The 19,988-nt window shown below is 43.9% G+C and overlaps 1 protein-coding gene across 2 annotated transcripts in view; it reads left to right on the top strand.

Moving 5' to 3' along the window:
* C2CD3 (C2 domain containing 3 centriole elongation regulator) overlaps positions 1-19,988 on the top strand; it is a 604,078-nt gene that overhangs the window by 172,531 nt on the left and 411,559 nt on the right. For both annotated transcript variants that reach the window (XM_085623335.1, XM_085623334.1), the window contains exons 15-18: positions 5,698-5,849; positions 5,983-6,226; positions 12,534-12,714; positions 13,208-13,388. In XM_085623335.1, coding sequence (XP_085479461.1) covers positions 5,698-5,849; positions 5,983-6,226; positions 12,534-12,714; positions 13,208-13,388 — 758 coding nt within the window. The remainder of the gene's footprint in view (positions 1-5,697; positions 5,850-5,982; positions 6,227-12,533; positions 12,715-13,207; positions 13,389-19,988) is intronic.

Below are 19,988 nucleotides of genomic sequence, written 5' to 3'. Positions count from 1 at the left end.
CTACTAGACTCCCTAGTAGTGTCCACTGCAAGAAAGAGTGCAAACTCCCAGGCATCAGGCGAGGCACCACCACCTGATAAGGAGTCCAAACTCTTGGACGCATCGGGCAAGCGTACTGCATCCCAGGCTGCCAACGTATGGCGCTTCGCAAACACACAAGCGCTTTTGGCAAGATATGACAGGGCACATTATGATAAACTAGAAGCCATAATGCAACACCTCCCTGACAAGTACAAAAATAGAGCCAATGAGCTAATCCATGAGGGTAAAACCATCACCAACACCTCCATTCGCTGTGCCCTAGATGCAGCTGACACCGCCTCTAGGGAAATTAACACCAGCGTCCTCCTCCGTCGGCACGCCCGGCTACAAATTTCAGGTTTCAAAGCAGAGGTGCAAGCTTCCATCCTCAACCACCCCTTTGACCAGGAACATCTGTTCGGCCCAAAAGTTGATGAGTCCCTAGAAAAAATTAAGTAAGACACAGATACGGCGAAGTCTATGGGAGCCTTACAATCGCACCCTCCCAGGCGCTCCTTTTGCCGCTCTTCCTTTCGAAGCACCTCCAGAGGCTACTCCTCTGACACCGCTTCGACTTCCTATAAAGCCCCTACCCAATCCACCTTCACAAGGGGTTACCAAAGAGGGGGCTACAGGGGCAACAATAATAAAAGCAGAAGCAAGACAAACACCTCCCGCTCTGCCTCCACCCCTACCCAATGACTTCTCTCCACTCCCCCTAGACCATCCCACTCTGGTCGGGGCAGACTCCACAATTTCATTCCTGTCTGGACTACCATCACCTCAGACAAATGGGTAACGCAAATAATTCGGTCAGGCTACTCAGGGCCGGACTCGGAACCACAACCGGCCCTGGCAAAGTGCCCCGCCGGCCCCCCTCCCCCAAGGGGGTGACGGGGTGCCACCAAGCTTTTTGCCAGGGCCGGTTTTCGGCCGATTTTGCAAAAAAACGGCCCTGTAACGAAAATGGCCCCCAGGGGCCCAAAAACGGCCCCCACCCGTGCGGCGCACCGGGGGATTGCCCGGTGCCCGCTACGGCCAGTCCGGCCCTGAGGCTACTGCCTCGAACTAACATCTACCCCGCCCCAAACATTCCACCCAAACAACGCCCAATGTCACAGGAACATTTAGCACTACTACAACAAGGAGGTAATCTCCATCCTACAAAAGAGTGCTTTAGAACTAGTTTCTACCCACCAATAAAATATGGGAGTTTACTCCCTATATTTGTTCATACCAAAAAGGGACAACACTCTAAGGCCCATCCTAGACCTCAGACCCCTAAATCACTATATACACTCAGACCATTTTCACAAGGTCACACTCCAGCAGGTATTTCCCTTGCTCTTCCAAAATGACTTCCTTGCCACCGTAAAGCTCAAGGACGCCTATTTCCACATTCCTGTTTACAACGCTCACAGGAAGTTTCGCAGATTTGTAGAGGACGGTCAACACTATCAATTCAAGGTGCTCCCCTTCGTAGTCACCACAGCACCACGGGTGTTTACCAAGTGCCTAGCGGTAGTGGCAACCCACCTGCGAAGACAGCACATCCATGTCTTCCCATACCTAGACGACTGGCTCATAAAAGCCAACTCATACAACCAGTGTGTACAACACACTCACGCCACTATCCGACTACTTCACGACCTCAGCTTCACAGTAAATCACATGAAGTCCCATCTGCAACCATCCCACGTAAAACAATACCTCGGTTCCACCATAGACACCGCAAAAGCGCTAGCCTATCCCAGTACTGCCAGGATAGCAAGCATTCAGGCTCTCCGCGCCAAATTTTAGCCAGAACACTCTCTTCCAGCTCGAGTGTTCATACAACTTATAGGAATGATGGCCTCTTGCATATTCATAGTACCTCACGCAAGACTCCAGATGCGTCCTCTCCAAGAGTGCTTAGCGCGCCAATGGAACCAGGCCCAGGGTCAATTGACAGATCTGGTGTTGGTAGACGGTCGTGCCCATCGCTCTCTGCAGTGGTGGACCACCACAAACCTTTCCAAAGGACGACCGTTCCTGGAACCGGTTCCTCAAATAGTACTGACAATGGACGCATCGCTCTCCGGCTGGGGAGCTCACATACTACATCACACCATGCAGGGCAGGTGGACGCCTCAACAAAAGTTACTCCACATCAACCATCTGGAGTTACTAGCCATATTCTTAGCCCTAAAGGCTTTTCAAACGCATGTCTCAGGCAAGGCCGTCTTAGTGCGCACCGACAACATGACAGCCATGCACTATATACAAAAACAAGGCGGCACGCACTCTCCGCAGCTCTCTCACCTAGCACAGAGCATATGGAGATGGGCCATACCCCCAAAAATCTTTCTCCTAGCCCAACATGTCCCAGAAGTCCAAAACCCTATGGCAGATCTGCTGAGCAGACAAACACAACAGATCCACGAGTGGGAACTCCATCCACAAGTTCTTCACCCGTACTTTCAAATGTGGGGTCATCCACAAATAGACCTCTTCACCACCCACGAAAACGCCAAATGCCCAAGCTTCGCCGCCAGATATCCATACCCATTGTCCAAAGGCAATGCGATATGGATGAACTGGTCAGGCAGATTTGCGTACGCTTTTCCGCCTCTCCCACTCATTCCATTAGTGGTGCGCAAACTACAACAACACTCCCTCACTCTCATCCTAGTAGCTCCAACTTGGGCCAGACAACCGTGGTATTTTGTAATGGGGAAGAGATCACCAGGGTAAAGGTTTTCTGCTACTTGGGTGTTCTTTTTGATGAGAATGGCTCCTGGGGCCCGCAAATCAAGCTTAAACGTAACTCTGTAACCAGGTCTACCTCAGCACTGATGAATTTTGCTAAGAAGCTGGGGGCAAGGCCAATGGAGGCTCTGTTGAAAGTCTATACCTCAAAAAGCCTGGCCATCGCCACTTATGGCGTGGCTCTGTGGGGTTACGTTACGCAGGATATGATCCAAGTAGTAGAAAATAGATTCCTGCGTCATTTGCTTTCAGTTCCCCAATCAACCCCTGTTTTTTCTATTCATGCGGAGGTTGGTTTGGGCTATGTTTCCGATAAACTGAAGTTGGCCCCATTGTTATTCTGGGTGAAAACCTGGTTAAACCAGGAAATTTCGCTTAACCATCGGATCTTGAACGACGTCCTAGCCTTAGACCATGTCAAAAGCATTCCCTGGCTGGAGTACGTCAGAGCGGCGTTCTCTCGTATTGGGCGCCTTGAGCTTTTTTCATCCCCATCACTTATAGTCAAGGCAGATATTGCTTGGATTAGGCAGTCTTTTTTAGACAGGGTCACAATGGATCGCGAGGAGAGTGAACTCTCAAAACCTAGTGTGAGAGCGCATTTTTTGCTTCTTTTGTCTCCCTCGTTGGAACCCTATTTAAGTATTGTTTCCAATCCATTTCATAGATTTTTATTGCTGAGATTTAGATTTAATTTGATCCACTATTCACTTGGTTTTTATCCATCGTGGGTTAGGCCCGATGTAGCACGCCATGCCATTGCAATGATTTTTCATCCCAAGATACTTTGCATTTTATTATGTTTTGCAAGTTCTACACTGTAAGCCGTAAAAAATATCTGCTCCCAATTTTGAAGGAAGCTGGCTTCTTACAAGTTAGACCTGCTCTGTTATTTCTCCAACAGCTGAGTAGTACACGTATTATATTTAGTGTGGCAAATTTCTTGGTGGCAGCTATGCGCTGCAAAGCGAAAAAATCCTTCCAACCTGTGCAATCAATGAGCAATTTTTTATGTTTGCCTTTTTTGTATGCTTGTATGTTGTTTTTATTCTGTGGACTTATTGTAATTACATTTGTACAGTATATGTCCTGGATTGCTCTTCTTTTATGAATTTTGTACTTTTATGATTTTAATTAATCGACTAAAGTGTTTTGACTGACTGACTGACCATGGTACACCACACTGCTGGAACTATCTGTAGTACCGCACCAAAAATTACACCTCTCTCCACGCCTCTTAACCCAGAACCATGGAGAGATCAGGCACCCGGACCCAGCTCAGCTCAACCTTGCGATCTGGCTCCTGAAATCTTAGAATTCGGTTACCTAAATCTTCCCCCTGACTGTATGAACGTCATTAAAGAAGCTAGACGACCTACCACTCTAGAGCTTGCTACGCAGCCAAGTGGAAACGTTTTGTGATCTATTGTCACAACAATAACTTCAATCCCCTTGATGTGTCCATTCAACATATCATAGGCTATTTACCACACCTACAAAGATGCAATCTAGCCTACACGTCTATTAGACTGCACCTTGCAACCATAGCAGCTTATCTACAAAACAGGCAACATCTATCTCTCTTTAGAGTACCTGCCATAAAAGCCTTCATGGAAGGCCTCAAAAGAATAATTCCCCCAAGAGTGCCACCCTCACTGGTGTGGAACCTAAACATCGTTCTCACCAGACTAATGGGGCTTCCCTTTGAACCTCTACACAAATGTGAACTTCAATTCCTAACATGGAAAACTGCTTTTCTTGTAGCAATCACTTATCTCAGATGGGTCAGCGAGATACAAGCACTCACCATTCAAGAACCTTTTCTGCAAATACACCATAACAAGGTGGTTCTCCGTACTAATCCAAAATTCCTCCCTAAAGTCATTTCTCCCTTTCACCTAAACCAATCTATGGAACTACCCGTATTCTTCTCGCAACCACAAACCATTGCAGAAAGAGCTCTCCACACATTAGATGTCAAACGAGCCTTACTCTACTACATCGGGAAAACACAACCCTTTCGTAAGACAAAACAACTGTTTGTTTCCTTCTCACCACCACATAAAGGCAACCCCATTTCCAAATCTGGGATAGCTAGGTGGATTGTCAAATGCATTCAGATTTGCTACCACAAGGCAAAACAAACGCTATCTGTTCCCCCTAAAGCCCACTCTACACGTAAGATAGTGGCTTCCATGGCATTCTTAGGGAACATCCCCTTAGATGATATCTACAAAGCAGCTACATGGTCAACACCGCACACTTTCACTAAACACTATTGTGTAGATGTGCAAACTAAGCAACAAGCTAGTGTGGGCCAGGCTGTACTCAAAACATTGTTTCAAACCACTGCAACAGATACTGGTGGTCACCGCTAAGGATGGGTACTGCTATATAATCTATGCACAGTGTGTAATCTGCAGCTCATATGCCTCGAACAGCAAATGCTACTTACCAGTATGCATCTGTTCTTGGCATGTAGAGCTGCAGATCTACACATGCCCACCCGCCTCCCCGGCTACCTTTATCTGTTCCAGTGTATCTTATTTAGATACAACACACATGGGCATCTTCACTGTTTATTACTATGCTCCATCATTTCCCTGCTGGCGAAAAACAATCTGAGGATGGAGCCGAAGCCCATGCGCAATACGATCCAAGGGAGGAGTCACATACCTCGTGACTTCCAAAGACTTTTCAAGAGGAAAAACAACTGCAAACATCCGGGCCCAACACCAGATGGCGATCTATGCACAGTGTGTAGATCTGCAGCTCTACATGCCAAGAACAGATGCATACTGGTAAGTAGCATTTGCCTTATGTAAGCTAGTCTGTCAGTGTGCCTTGTACATCATATACCAGAAATGCCTTTTACTTACTGTTTCCTGACCACTAACCCTCCATGCAATGGCATTGTTTTTGAATTAGGTGGCTCCGGTTTCCCTGACTCGAAGACTCATGGAGAGATTGAAAAATAATATGATGGTCATTGAGGCCTGGAACAAGGTGCCCAGTCCAGGCCAGGACAAACTTCTAGGGCTTGTGAAGCTTCCTCTGCATCAGTTTTACATGTCATTCAGGTGACTATGGTTAGAAGTGTTTGTGCTTCTCCAGTGTTCTAGGAAAACATACCTATCACATGTTCAGATACAAACATAAAAAAGATAGTGCATGTGAATTTTAATTTACTTCTGATGTTCATCTCCCATTTAGTGACCCAAAGATTTCTCGACTACTGTTCCAAGCTCAGTACCCCGTCGTTGCAGTGGACAGCTACATGCCAGTCATTGATATGTTCACAGGCAGCAGAACTGGTAGTCTCCGTGTCCTGTTGGCCATGGGCTCAAGTGACCAAGTTGTGGCATTACAGAGGTTAAAGAATGATGAAGTGATGGTACCATCCTCTCTTCAAAGACCGGCACATTTCCTAGACCCGCCCCTTCCATCTGGGCTTGTGGTATGCTCCTCTGTTTCCTCATTTTGGCTTGTTATCCAGCACATAGCAGATATAAGTATAAAAATATAAGTGGCATAAGGCCCAATATGTGTACTAACCACAATCAACCTGAATGTGTTATGTTATATATATTTATACGATGAAAGTTCTTCCATTGTATGGATTTCCATCTCTAATCACCACAAACAAATCAGGTGTCGATGTTCACCTACCGACCACAGACTCGCCCCCACCTCTAATTTGTAAATATGGAAATTCAGCCATGATGGCTTTACACTGTTTTTGCCTGTATGAGTCAGGATTCAGAATTTTATAGGACTGAAATGGTCATTTTGTGCACAGATGTTTACAAATGCTCCATGAACCCAGACCTGAAACTGTGTTTACAAACATGCTTTTTGAAATAGACTGGACACCTTGTGTATTTAATGTGCCTTGCGAATGATCCAGGGAATGTTTATTATATTGGGTTTATAGATAATTTCCTTTACAATTTAGTTTATGCATATTTTTGCTTGTCTTTGGTGCCCTGCCCAACTTCAGTGTTGCTCACCTGTAAACCTGTAGTTTGGCAGAAACTAGTATTCATTCTCATTATATGGCAACAAAACAAACTGATGCATGAGAAATCTATGGCTGTACTTTTGTTTCCTCCCCCTCCACTCAAAGTAGAGGGTCATGTAACGTCCTTTAGTCCTCCAGCTCACGACTACCTGTCCTAATAATAACAAGATCGCTTTCAGAAAGCGTTTGATTCAACCAGCAAAGAAGACATCGACTTGTAATAAGGTGATGCACTTAGCCTTGTTTGGGAACATTTATTATTTGTACTAAATCAAATCATGACTCTAGCTGTGACCTACTCTTTTTGGACCTTCCCTTTGTTTAGTTAGGAAGCACCGACTACAGAGTGATTTCCGGATTTAGGACCAGAGTTCCTAGGGAGGGTACTAGAAGACATGAAACTCACCACTAGGACATTTTATCCCTTTTCTCCTGAATTTATTTCAGGAGAGATACTGTAGACACTTCCCAAACCTCAGGGCACTGTAATAACTATAAGCAATAAAGAAAATTTGCATCCTGAAGTGAAACACGCGACCCCATAGTAGATATAACAAAAAGATCTCAAAATGGTCAACAGAGTAAGCCTTAAAGACACTTAACAACATGATGGCTCTACATGTGAGACTCTCCCTCGGTTACTTTATTTTGGGACAGCTATGTACTTACCAAGTAATTTTTCAGTGCATTTGACATGTGTTTGAGAATTAAACCATACTGTCCCGGGTAGGCATTATTGTGAAACTACCCACACAGCTAAACCGAGGATAGTTTTACATCCGCCAAGGGGTTCTGATGGTGAACCAACTGCAATTCAGACGTATGTGGTTCTTCATTCAGATGGATAGCCCAGAGGTTAAGTTCAGCATACCCTGTACTGTAAGAATTCAGATATGTTTATGTTTTTAGTTTTTAGTGTGGGCTGGCCAGAATGTAACTGAAATTATCCCACTAAGAGGTAGAAAATCTAATTCCATTTTGTCTACCTCCACATCCTGTTTTAATCTTAACACCAGTCTTTGAATATGGAGTCCAGAAATCACTCAATCCAATTCTTGGCTCATCTAAGAGAGATCCTAAAAAGTCTTCTCTCTTCTCGAAGACTACCACGACCCAAATCTTGTAAGCAGAGTGCAACAAAACAGAGGAAGTTTCGAATTGCATGGCCTAGAGACTTCTCAAGTTGTTACGTTTTTAACTCCTCTCTTTTGATAGTGTGGTCTAGTTCAAGTCTAAGTTAAGTCAAGAATTTATTTCCTGTCACTGTGGCTACAGTTTCATTTTGCTCTCTCACTCCTTCTGTAGAATTAATGATTAAAATACCTGCAATTCAAAAGTGGATAAGCAGTAGAATATCCTGATGGATACTTTTAAAAGTGAAGAATTCATTGCAGCGAATATTTAAATTAAAAGATGAAAAATGTATTTGGTTTGAGTTGGCCATCCAGGAATGGAATGGTGATTTTGAAAAACAATGAAGCAAGCAAATGCATCCTCACTTGTTGTTGACTTGATATTTGTCCTACATACTTTACATTATGAAACTCTGCAGAATGTAGTTTTTGTAGGCATGGCTGTTGCCCTACTGATGTTTTCTCGCACATGACATGAAAGAAAACTACGACAGCAGCTAGGTGGTTTAAATATTTAATGAAAGGAATATGACCCAATGTAGGCACATGGAAAATGCCTATGTCTGACCTCCGGCAGGTCCTCCCAGGTATCACTCAAAAGGTGGACACATGGCCCTTACCTCATCCAGTATACAGAAAGGGATCACTAGAGTTCTGGAAACTCAAGTATTTTAGCAGGCTTTTAGAGGCCCAAGAGACCGATGCCTGAAACTGAGGGGGTAGAGGCCTGTAAGCGACTGGTGAACCCTCCCCTGGAGCCTCTGTTCTGCCTCCCCTCACTCCCCATGTGCTTATACTCCTGTCTCGTCACTTCCCCCTCCCCTTTGCTGCCTCTGAAGTACAGATTCCCCCTTTGGAGGGGCGACCTGAGTCTCTTGACGGATTAGAGCTTGTGATCCTTCTTACTTGTGTGGCTGTGTTTCTGGAGCTGTGCACCTGGGTTGCAAGAGACTCTGGAGACGGCTCTTCCAGTCCTCATTCACAGCTAAGAGATGGCGAGGGGTGGACCTAGCGGGTGAAACTAAAGCATGTGACAGCAAGTGAGCCCAGGCACTCTAAAAGTGGCAGAGTTACACGGCAGCTGCCTAGGGTAGGAAGGAGTGAGCCTCCAGGAGCACTGCCCCTAACGAGATAACAGAGGCCAGGTGTTTCTGAGCGGAGGACCTCGAGCCGCTGGTTGAGGGAGAAGCATTAGAGACTAGAAATGGATGCTACATGGACGAAGCAATAAAAAGTCAGACCCATACTACTCACCAACTACAGTGCAGGATTAGCCTTCTATAAGAAAAACATATCATACTTTAAGGCAGTGGTCTTCAAACTTTTTTATGCTGGCCCCACAGTAAAGAAATAAAATGCATTGGGCCCCCCTCGGATCTTTCACCATTATTCTTTTTAACTGGCAACGTTTAAATATGTCTTGACTTATTTAAACACGAGACATATTTAAACATTGCAGTTAAATTGTGTGAATAATTTCCCCAGCTAGGATATAAATGACAAAAAAGCTAGTGATGGCCCATTACAGAGTGGCTTACTGCTGCTCATTTCCCCCCACTGCTTAAAACAAAGCCCTGCTATCAGCATAAAGCTTTGTTTGACCCGCCCCCCAGTTTGAAGACCTCTGCTCTAAGGGAGGTGTGAGGACTTAGAAAATAGAAGCCGGTGAGGCAACATATCCATTTGTGGAATCCCATAAGAAATTTGCAATAATGATGTGGAGCAGTGTCTAAATAATCTATTCGATGCCATCCTGGTAGAACCTGATAAAAATCCAAAACAAATACACAGAGATGCTCCCTTGTCCAATTGTAGATGCATTTGTGGCCAAATACAGATCTTCCAAGATTTCACGGCAATCACTCCAATAAAATATACCCTTTCAAAATGTTAGCAGATTTCTTGAGAGAAAAGGAGGTGATGTATACACAGGGCTATCCATTCCAAATCCACCTTAAATTGAAGGCTCAACACTTTGCAATGGCATCAGTTGAAAAAGCAAGCACTGAACCGGGCCTCCTCTTGGACATCCCTAAAGGATCATCCCCGACCAGGGAATGCTGGACACAGATCTATGCCTATTAGTGGTGGTGCAAAGTCTCAAAAAGAAATACTTCACTTAACACAACGGAAATCTCAGTAAGAATCGAGGAAGTCCTCTATCAATGCGACGAACCAGCAGATTCCCAAAAAACAGAGATTTATGAAGTGTGGGGAGAACTGGAGGTGGCTATACTTAGGAGTGAGTGAGGGGGAGTGTGATTGGGAGGCAATGGGGGTGGGGGGTGGAGAGTGGGGCAACCCAAAATAAGAGTGTGAGTACCAGAGCGTAACTGGGCAGGATACGGGCAAACACTAGCTGAAAGAACCCCATATATTTACCTTGTGATATATAGAGAGAACAATGAGATTGTTGGAAGAATATGGTACATTGCAACGCTTTTACAAAGCAGTCATTAGTACGCGATGCATTTACATCGCAAGTCATTACAACGACTTGCACTAGGGGACGCACGGGACTTAAGAATAGTGTTAATTACTATTCCTACTCCAGTTTACCCAACAGTAGAGAAGGTGTTAGAATTAATTTCCAATACATCAGCTCCCCTAATGCAAGTTGTTGTAATGACTTGTGATGTAAATGCATTGCGTACTAACAATGCGGTTGTTGTAACAACCGCGTTGTAATGGTACAGCAATGTAATGACAGCGTTGTAAATGCTGTTTGCCTTGTTGGAACAATGTCAATATATGAGGCATTACTTTCAGACATTACATGTTTACGTTGTCCTTTTCTCACTTATGGACTCCATTTCCAAGCTGCCTCAGGATATCTATTTCAGTTTCTACCGCTAAAAATTCCCAAGACAGGAATAAAACATTTGCAAGATCTCGCTACATCCTAAATCAGGTTGGGAAGCTTGGAGGTTAAGACTGATACTTGACATGGAACAGTCCACGACACATTTGAAACGGGGAGGCCTGAGTATCCCACATCTCTTATATTACTACCAAGCCACTCGGGTACAATATCTAGTCGAATTGTGGCAGAGTAAGACAGACACGTTTATGTAATCAAAATTACCAGAACGTGGTGTCTTGTTCCCTAGGGTAAGTTCCATGTGTTCCCAAAGCTTACAGGGGGATGGGTCTATACATATACTAAATAACAAATACCTTGCATAGGTCTGGGATTGTATAAATAAGAAATGGAAGGGGACTCCATCGCCACGCTCTGTTTGGGCATGGGTACCTATCTTCTGGTTTTAATAGTACAAGATTTAGAGCCCGTAAGACGTGCAGGGCTCCACAAATTAACAACTAGCTATTGAAGTCAGAAAAGAAGCTACCAGAGAACTGTCTGAGATTGAGAATTCTATCCCCCCTCAGTCAATGATGGCACTTGGTGTTCTGTGCTAAATCAACTTACCTCGGAAACAAAATACTTCAGGTGCAGTGGGAAAAAAATTAGGATTACAGCTTGATGCAACACAATGGTACATATCTTCCTTGGTACAGCCAATTTTACACGATTTGCAAAAGATATAGCGCCTGTCTTAAGATAACATACAGATTGCGCTTTCCCTTCATGTATACATAAGCTAGCCCAAAATATAAAGGACCGGTGGTGCTGATACTATGACCAACCAGAGACAATGATACACATCCTCTGGAGCTGTCCCAAGTTACAAACGTTCTCAGCATCACCCAGCATACCCTTTGTGTACAGCTAAAACCATCTTGTACCTTCTGTTGGCTGCCGAACAAACAATACTTGCCTTCTGAGCTAATAATTACACCGCAACATTAGAATATGGCACCTGAGACTTGGAAGCTTACTGGGAAATGATCAGCTTGCTTATGGAGTGCAGAGAATGAAACACATGTTCAATAAGAGGAACAGCCTTGTACCTTCATACCTTAATGGGGAGTATAAAGGATTGGCATGCCTTCAGCGCCTAACGGAGCTGGGGCTACTAGACGTAGATAAATACATACTGAGGCAGTGAGGGGAGGAAGAAAATACTAAGGATACTGAATGAGCTGGTTGTAGAGAGAAGCATAAGTAGCCTTGTCCTGTTAGCTTAATAGGAGAAAGTTGGGGTAAAAGGGATGAAGGCTAGTGGGGATGGGGGAATTAATACTGAGGTGGGTATGCCTGCCATATGCTGTACCTTAAAGGAAAACATTTAATTAAGATGACTGAAACATAAAGATTGAGTGGCTTGCTACTGGATTGCACACAGTATTATAAAATGACATAAAGGAGTCAAAAGATTAAATTCAATAGGGGAACCCCGACCGACTAGCTCAAACGGCAATGAAATCTGGTCTTTATATTTATTTTATTTTTTATGCAGTTTTATATAGCACAAACGGAAAGAGTAACAAAAGTTCCTAGGTGGATAAGAGCACAAAAGGCAAGTTCAGTGTAAGTGTGCATGGAGTAAATACACACTTCATTGCAATCAGTGGCTGTCCTTATAAATATAGGTATTGTGTTTGTGTGTAATATCTGAAAAAGGAGAATTTGATTTTCTTTATACATGTAATATCTGGCAGCAGGTGTGTATCTTTATTGTCCAGGTTGATTGTTTTGCCATTTTCAGGTGGAGAGACAAGCAGATGGCCTGACAGAGCACACTTTTGAGATTCATGTAGAAAAAGTGAAAGGGCTTACCCCACTCCAGTCCACTGTTTGGGGAGAGGCGGACTGCTATGTGCAGTACTATTTCCCAGTTCAAGATTCCAATCATGTCACGAGGCAGGCGATGGAGCAACTGGAAAGTGGTATGTGTCATTTTTAACGTGCTCCCATTTGTTAATTGCCCTGCTGATGCTGAAAACTGATGTATGATTTAGGTAACAAAAAGACTACTATGACTGGAGAAATGGACTGTATTAAGACTTTCTGCATCATTCAAAATACCTGGGATATAATATATGGATATTGCCAGTTACTTCTGTATGTGGGGAACTGCATTGCAAAGACATATTCCTGCTCTTGAAATGAGGATGAATGACACTTAATTGAGGAGAAGAAAATTAACAACACTAATGTTTAATTAAGGCAGGATTTTGGTGTGATAGGAAGCCATAGTTATATGCATATTGTTCTTGCTTAAGGCCCCTAATGTTTACCTGTTGTTTCAAATGCATAACGGTCAAAGGATTATGACAAAGTGTTGTCTGGTGTATCGTTTTACATGCTTCTTCCTATGAAGCTTGATGCTTTCATTTAAGCTTTGTACTTTCCTTCTTACTTCCCTTTTTACTTCCCTAGGTGTGTCGTTAAAGCCAGTGCGCTCGTCTACCACATTATGCATCCCTGATCCCATCTTCAATGACAAACAGAATCATTCCCTGCTGTCACTGGCTGATGTCCCGGTCCAGAGACTGCTGTTGAGTGCATTCTCTATGCCAGGCCAGTCTGGAGGAGGAATTCCCTTTGAAATCTGGTGCAGGTAGGATGATTTAAAACTCAACATATTCCTAATCCCCTATTTTGCAGATGATAGATGGTTCCTAAGCTCAAATTCACCTGCAATCTGAACATTGTGCGCCAAAGAAATATTTGGTTGAATTATCTGTGGCAGCCCACTCTATTTTTCTAAAGAAGGTTTGCAGCTTCAAGACAATGGGTTTCCTGCCAGGACGAACTATCTGTAGATTTGTATTTTACACATAAGGTATTATCTCTTCAGCCCCTGAATACCCGTCACACTCCTCTCACCCAGTCCTACCCCACAGGAAGATTTTTATAAATCATTGTTTTAAATAATACATAATATTCAAGAGGACACTCAATTCTTTCAAAGGTGACCTGACAGACATTAGTATCGAGGGAGAATATATGTTTTTAGTAATGGAAATATTTATAGCAGACCTGATCCAGTAGATCCACTGTCCCCATTCTGTACCTTGGTCAGGCTCTTACCAGCTAACAGTTCCAAGCGGTCGATCTATGGCCCGCATCCAATTTAACCTCAGGACTGATAAAATTAGATTGTTGACCTAAAAATTTAAAAGGGTTTGCATCTGGCTTAACAATATCTTCTCAAGCTTGTTTCAGTAAGCCAGAAAAAATGTTGCCTTCAAATCACCAAGACATTATAAACATTTTGGGCCTCTTTTAATTCCAAAAGGGCAGGTAACAACAGCTAAGTATTGGTACTCTGAGCTTCTATATCTCTCAAGCACTCGTACTTTGCTGTTGAAAGTCCATCGAAGCAAATGTACAGGAAAGGGGGGTAAAGTCTTCACCACGGTCTGAAGTCACTGAATCTCACAGCTGTGCTCCTGATGCCCTAGAGATTGGTCACCTGGATACTTCACAAGGCACAGTGGAAAAGATTCTGCAGCTGACATGCTGTCTGGTCTAAATTCACTGATGTGCATCCCATCCCATCACATATTGCATATTTATTGCATCTTACCAAATCTGGCCTCACTCATACTTCTGTAATATTCCATCTCTCTACAATTTCTAAATACAGATGCTTTCTGAACCAGCTTTCATTTCTCAAAGAATTATCAGACAATTTCTGAAACGCCTATTTGGAACTTTCCCTCCAGTGAGATGACTGCCAGTTACTTGGAAACTCGACCATATTATTGGATGCCTCATTATCACAAGGTTGAACTGAAGTTTCTCATCTGGAAACTGTGCTGCTTCTTGCATCGACCTCTTCACAAACAGTTGCTCACACTATCAAGAACCCATAATTCAGTTCTCGAAGGATAAAGCAGTGATGCACCCAAATCTAAAGTTCATGGCAAAAATGCCTTCAGACTCCTACATCAACAAGCCGGTGGTTCTCCCTTACTTAGTTTTGAGTCCCCCCCCCCTCCAATGCCTAAAGATCCGACTAAATCTTTGAATCCTTTGGTAAGCCTGCAAAGGGTCACCCTCTCTCTAAGCAAGCATTGACAAGGTGGTTCTCACCCTGCATCGTGTTCTATCATAAAATGGCGACCAGAACAGGAAAAGTAATGCAACATTGAACCAGAGGCTTTTCCTCAACAGCAGCCTTGTATGTAGCAGTATGTAGCAGCGCCTCTGAAAGACAAGCATACATTTACCAAGCACTATTGCCTGGAAACTGTTGGAGTCACAGATTTGTCATTGGGACAAGCAGTTAGGATGAGCATGCTTTCCACTTTCTAAATTACTGTGTACTGCTAACTATTCTAATTCAAGAATGTGAAACTACCTTGCCACCCCTCTGTTTGACTCCGATATTCTGGGAAAGCTCTGGCATACAAAAGGGTTTGAGAAATGGGACCTGATCGGTATATCCAGGGTTGGAGATCTTTTGGTTAAGGGTAGGGTAAAGTCATTCGAGGAGCTGCAGAAGGAATATGAGCTAGGGAGCACGGAGTTCTTCCGATACGCTCAAGTGTGCCACGCCTTGCGGTCAGTCCTTGTAGAGGGGGAGAAGGTGCCTGAGTCCTCTCCGTTAGAGGACCGGATCCTGGATGGCCATATGCCAGAGAGTACAATCTCGCTCATTTATAAGAAACTAATTAATGTTCGGGCGGATCTTCTTCTAGGGTTGCGCGATCAATGGACCAGGGATGGCCTCGAACTAGATGATGAGGATTGGCAGTATGCAGTTTCTTCTCCCAAAGAGGTCGCGATCCCCGCGCGCCTGCGGCTGGTGCAGCTTAAAATACTCCATAGGGTCTACGTGACGGGGCCCAGGCTGGTTCATATGGGTTTCTCTGAGGAGGGCTTATGTAAGAGAGGCTGTGGTATGGTGGGCACCTTCGTACATATTATTTGGGAATGCGGTGCGATTATGGAGTTTTGGAAGCGAATCCACGATGTGATGGGGGAGGTGACAGGCATCGTCATGCAGCCGGAGGCGCGGTGTTGTCTCCTGAATGTTTGGGGTCCTACTGACCACGACGCGGCACAGACTCAGTGGGTGACCCTAGGGAACATGGTAGCCAAGCGCGACATCGCTCGCCTGTGGGGCTCTACTAGGCCTCCTACATTGACAGCGTGGATGGAAAACATGGACTGGAGCATGTTCAGGGAGAAGACAGTGTATTGTGCTCGAGGGCGCCCTCGGAAATGACACTCTGTATGGGCGCGATGGAACCAGTACAGAGGGGGCATATGCCTGCCCCCACACCCGGACCCGCCTGAGGAGCAGCTCTCCCCTTAGCTTTTTTCCGGCTTTGTACTCCTTGCTGGTATGTGTTTGTCTTCTTGAGTCTCTGACTTCCCCTCCTTTCCCTTCCTATAGACCTGTGTCTGATGGACGAAATGGGGCTCGCTCCCCCTGATGGGAACCCTTTTTGTGCTTTCAGTACTTATCGCCTTGCTTGTGTTTAGGTTTGGGTTTGTGTTTATTTAAAACAGAACCTTTGATTCTCCTGTCAGTGAAATGTGGACGCTCACATGTGTTGTGTTTCTAAAGCTGCCGTGCCTCCGGGTTGTCGGCTGAATAGCTGTGTCACTGATTTAAAAGAATAAAGGTTTTTGGAAAAAAAAAAAAGGAATGTGAAACTAATCTCAAAGAAACAGATTTCCCCTCCATTCTATCTTTCACAGATTCAAGTGTAAGGGTTAGAGGCTCACTTCTTGATCGTTTTCACTTTTGTGGTTTGAAAATCTGAGCTACAGTGGTCTGTGATGTGAGCAAGAGTGTTCAATGCATTTCCCACATTGGCAAAAGTTTGTGTGTTTTCAATGAAGTGAATGCTGCTGCTTTAGATTACAAGTCCTTCCCAGCCTGACGATTGGGAGTAATTGGAGCACATGAATCTACTAAAGATGCCAATGCTCGAGTAACTTGTTTCTTTCAAGAAACATCTCTTGATGTGATGTGCCCCTCCTCCACCCAAAAATATTCACTTAGTCCATTGTCTGGGGCTCCTGGTGTAAAGGTATTTTTTTAAAACATTTCTGCCTGTATAAAACAAATGTTGCTCTTGTTATAGTATTTACCTATGTTTGTTGTGTATCCTGCTAAAATATCAGATTCCAAATAAGTATATATATTTAACTTGTACATTCACGCTTGGATACCGTTCAGGCACTTTAGCACCTAATATCATACAAAAGTACACACATCTACACCTAGTACAGTAGTACAAATGTTTTGTCATCTGCAGCTATTCATAGAAATGTCATCCATTTGGTTATTTACTCTCTGTTGTGTTGATATCCACACATGACATGACAGACATGATTGACAACATGGGGTGTCATACAAGGGAAATACTTCTTGTATTTTTTTGATTTTATAAATAGGTACAGGGGATAAAGACAGGAAAAATATTGTTTACGTTGTGTATTTATGTAAAAAAAAGTAGAAAAAGAAACTAAACCTAAGAACTTCATTTATAATGAAGGTTCAAGCTAGACCCACAGTTCAATTCCAGAGGACCCTCTATTAAACCTACTAATGTAGAACAGCATAGTTACATTTATAAAATGTATTAAGTGATTTGAAATACCACCACTGATTTTATACCCTACTTCCTAAGTGATTTGTGTTAATATATTATTTGCACAACTCTGTGAGCTTTGGGTCTGTAGGTTTTTAAGCTTTTTGGGATGTGACAGTATGATATGATAGGGTTTGAACAAACATCTTTGGATATTTGTAGATGATCCTTTAACCCTTGATGTAGCCCAGATTCAAGCTTAGTAAATATTAAGCGGCATGTTGAGAATGCTTATGAGTTAATGTACCTACATTACAAGTGTCTTTGTTTTCAAGTATAGGTGGATGATTTGTTGTTAACCAGGGCCTCTCAAGATTAGAAACAAAGGGCTGTAGTTTAAGCAGAATATATAGGGATATCTGATTAGCTATGGGCTTGCACCATTATGCCACTGTTACCCTGAGTGCTAGTCACATACTCTTACTTCCTTAGATGTTGATATTTATTTAAATACAATGTATCATGAAAGATTGCAATGCAAATCTTGGGGTGTGGGTGTGTGTGTCTGTTTGTCGTTACTGCTAGATGGGTGTCTGTTGAAATGTTATCTTTGTTGTTCGAAGATTGCAGTGGTGAGTGAGCCAGTTCTATATTTATAAGTGAATCTAATGTAATATTGGAATAGACCAACCACTTGGCTAAAAGTGCCAAATTAATGGCAAGCCAAGGTGGTAAAGATGTAGAAGTAATGTCTGGCTGGACGGCCTTCCCATTTAGCGCATGTATGCAACCTATTGTATCTACCTACCTAGGCATTTGCCATAGACCTTCAGATATATGGTGATGAACATGCTAGCCACTACTGATAACCTACAAAAGGAAAAGGCTGAACTGAGGGTAGTCCGTCTCAATGTGCAACGAGGTAGACAGACTGTTCCACTGTTGCCCTTTGTCACTGAAGTGTTGGAAAATGCAGCAAGTTATGATTTGGTTATCAGAGAGTGTTTGCTCTTCAGGAACTCCTGTACATGCCAAGAGACAGCATAGTGCACCTCACACTGTATTTTAAGTTTCAGTTTATTATTTATTCGATAGATTTGTGGAAATATGGATTTTCCTGGTCAGTTATGTCCCCTATCTTGGACCCCAACGGTTCTATGTGCATGTCACAAGTACATGTATGTTTCCCTCCAGTTCCAGTTTTGATGACGCAAACACATGTGCGCCCACCATCAGCCTGTCCTCTGTCAGATCCGCCAACAATGGGCTGGATATTTGATTCCTAAGTATGAAAGGCCACCGACTTTATATGGCTAAGTTACTCCATTTTTACAGTTCAGGTAGAGTAGGCCCGATTCTGCCCTCAAAGCCTTTCCCTGCTCTCTGTCTCTGACAGCACCAGTTTGAGCCCGCATCTGTATCCATGAACTTTGTCCTACTTCCTGTGCAGCTAACGGTGCCTGCCTCGGCCAGTTTCGCCTGCCTGCCAAGAAGCTGTATTTCACCTTCGAATTATCTATTTTGCTCTTCAGCCGATGCATTCCTGTCTAGTAGTTTGGGTAAACATTTCCTTTAGCTCCCAAGCGAAGGGCTCGGCCTTTCCGTCCTCATGCAAGTAATTCATAGCCCTGTTGCCATGGAAAGTTTCTGCCCCTCGCATCTCATATAGACACTTAGACGCTTGAACACGCACTCACAGTCAGTATAGAATAGATTCTGTCCGAGAGTCCTTCCTTGTGGATAACATAGTTCTTTAAACATAGGATGTTAGATATGATTTGGGATTAGGTTAACTTGACCCCCCAGACTTTTTGTCTCCACATGTAGAGCTAAATGTCAAGCCCCCTTCACCCCCTAGTTGCACGTCAATTACACGTCATGCTGCTGCGCGCGCATCTATGTCAAGTATTATCTTATAGATCCATCTATGTATGATAATCATAGCCAATCATGTTTCTTTTTGCTCCTTATTACGCCCAGTTTCGGTTACGTATTTACTGTATCTTTCCTCTTATCAATTGTTACGCCTTCTATATTGGTTTCATTGTAAATGTATGTCCTATAAAAGCAATTTCCTGTCAATAAAGTATTGTACTTCACTTCCTGAACCCCCGTGGTGACGGAACCTGAAGGCCGCGACTCGAGTCGGCCATTTTGGAATAAAAGCCCATTCAGAAACCTCTTATACCACGGATTCTGCCTCTTATTATTCTGAGCTATTTTATTTTAGATTCCGTATGAAATTCAGTCCAGGTAAAAGAATATTTACCACATAATGGCGCCCGAATAGGGACACTTTCTCATCTCACGCGCCGGCGGTGCGTTGCAGGCCCGGTCTCCTGCCACAGCTGGACGGACCATAACGCGTACCAGCAGGATTTTCCTGTAGCTCCCTCCGGTCAAGCGGGGGCGACTGAGGCTGCGATCAACCCAGACGAGGCGGTGAGAAGTGCGAAGTATCCCGACCAGAGCCTAGCTGAGAGAGCAAGATCCGAGGTATACAGAGGCCCACCAGGTTTTCGAAGTCCCGATGTCCAGAGGGTCCGATGTCCGCAGTCGTCGAGTCCAGTCCATTCTCCGAGGCCTTCCGTTTCAAGGAGCTACCCGGTGAGTACCATCGCCGGGGAGGCGTGTTGACGCGCACATAGGTTGTGCCGGTCAAG

This window comes from Triturus cristatus, chromosome 8 (genome assembly GCF_964204655.1).
Source record: "Triturus cristatus chromosome 8, aTriCri1.1, whole genome shotgun sequence".
Taxonomy (NCBI): Eukaryota; Metazoa; Chordata; class Amphibia; order Caudata; family Salamandridae; genus Triturus; species Triturus cristatus.
This window is presented reverse-complemented; position numbering and strand designations above follow the sequence as displayed.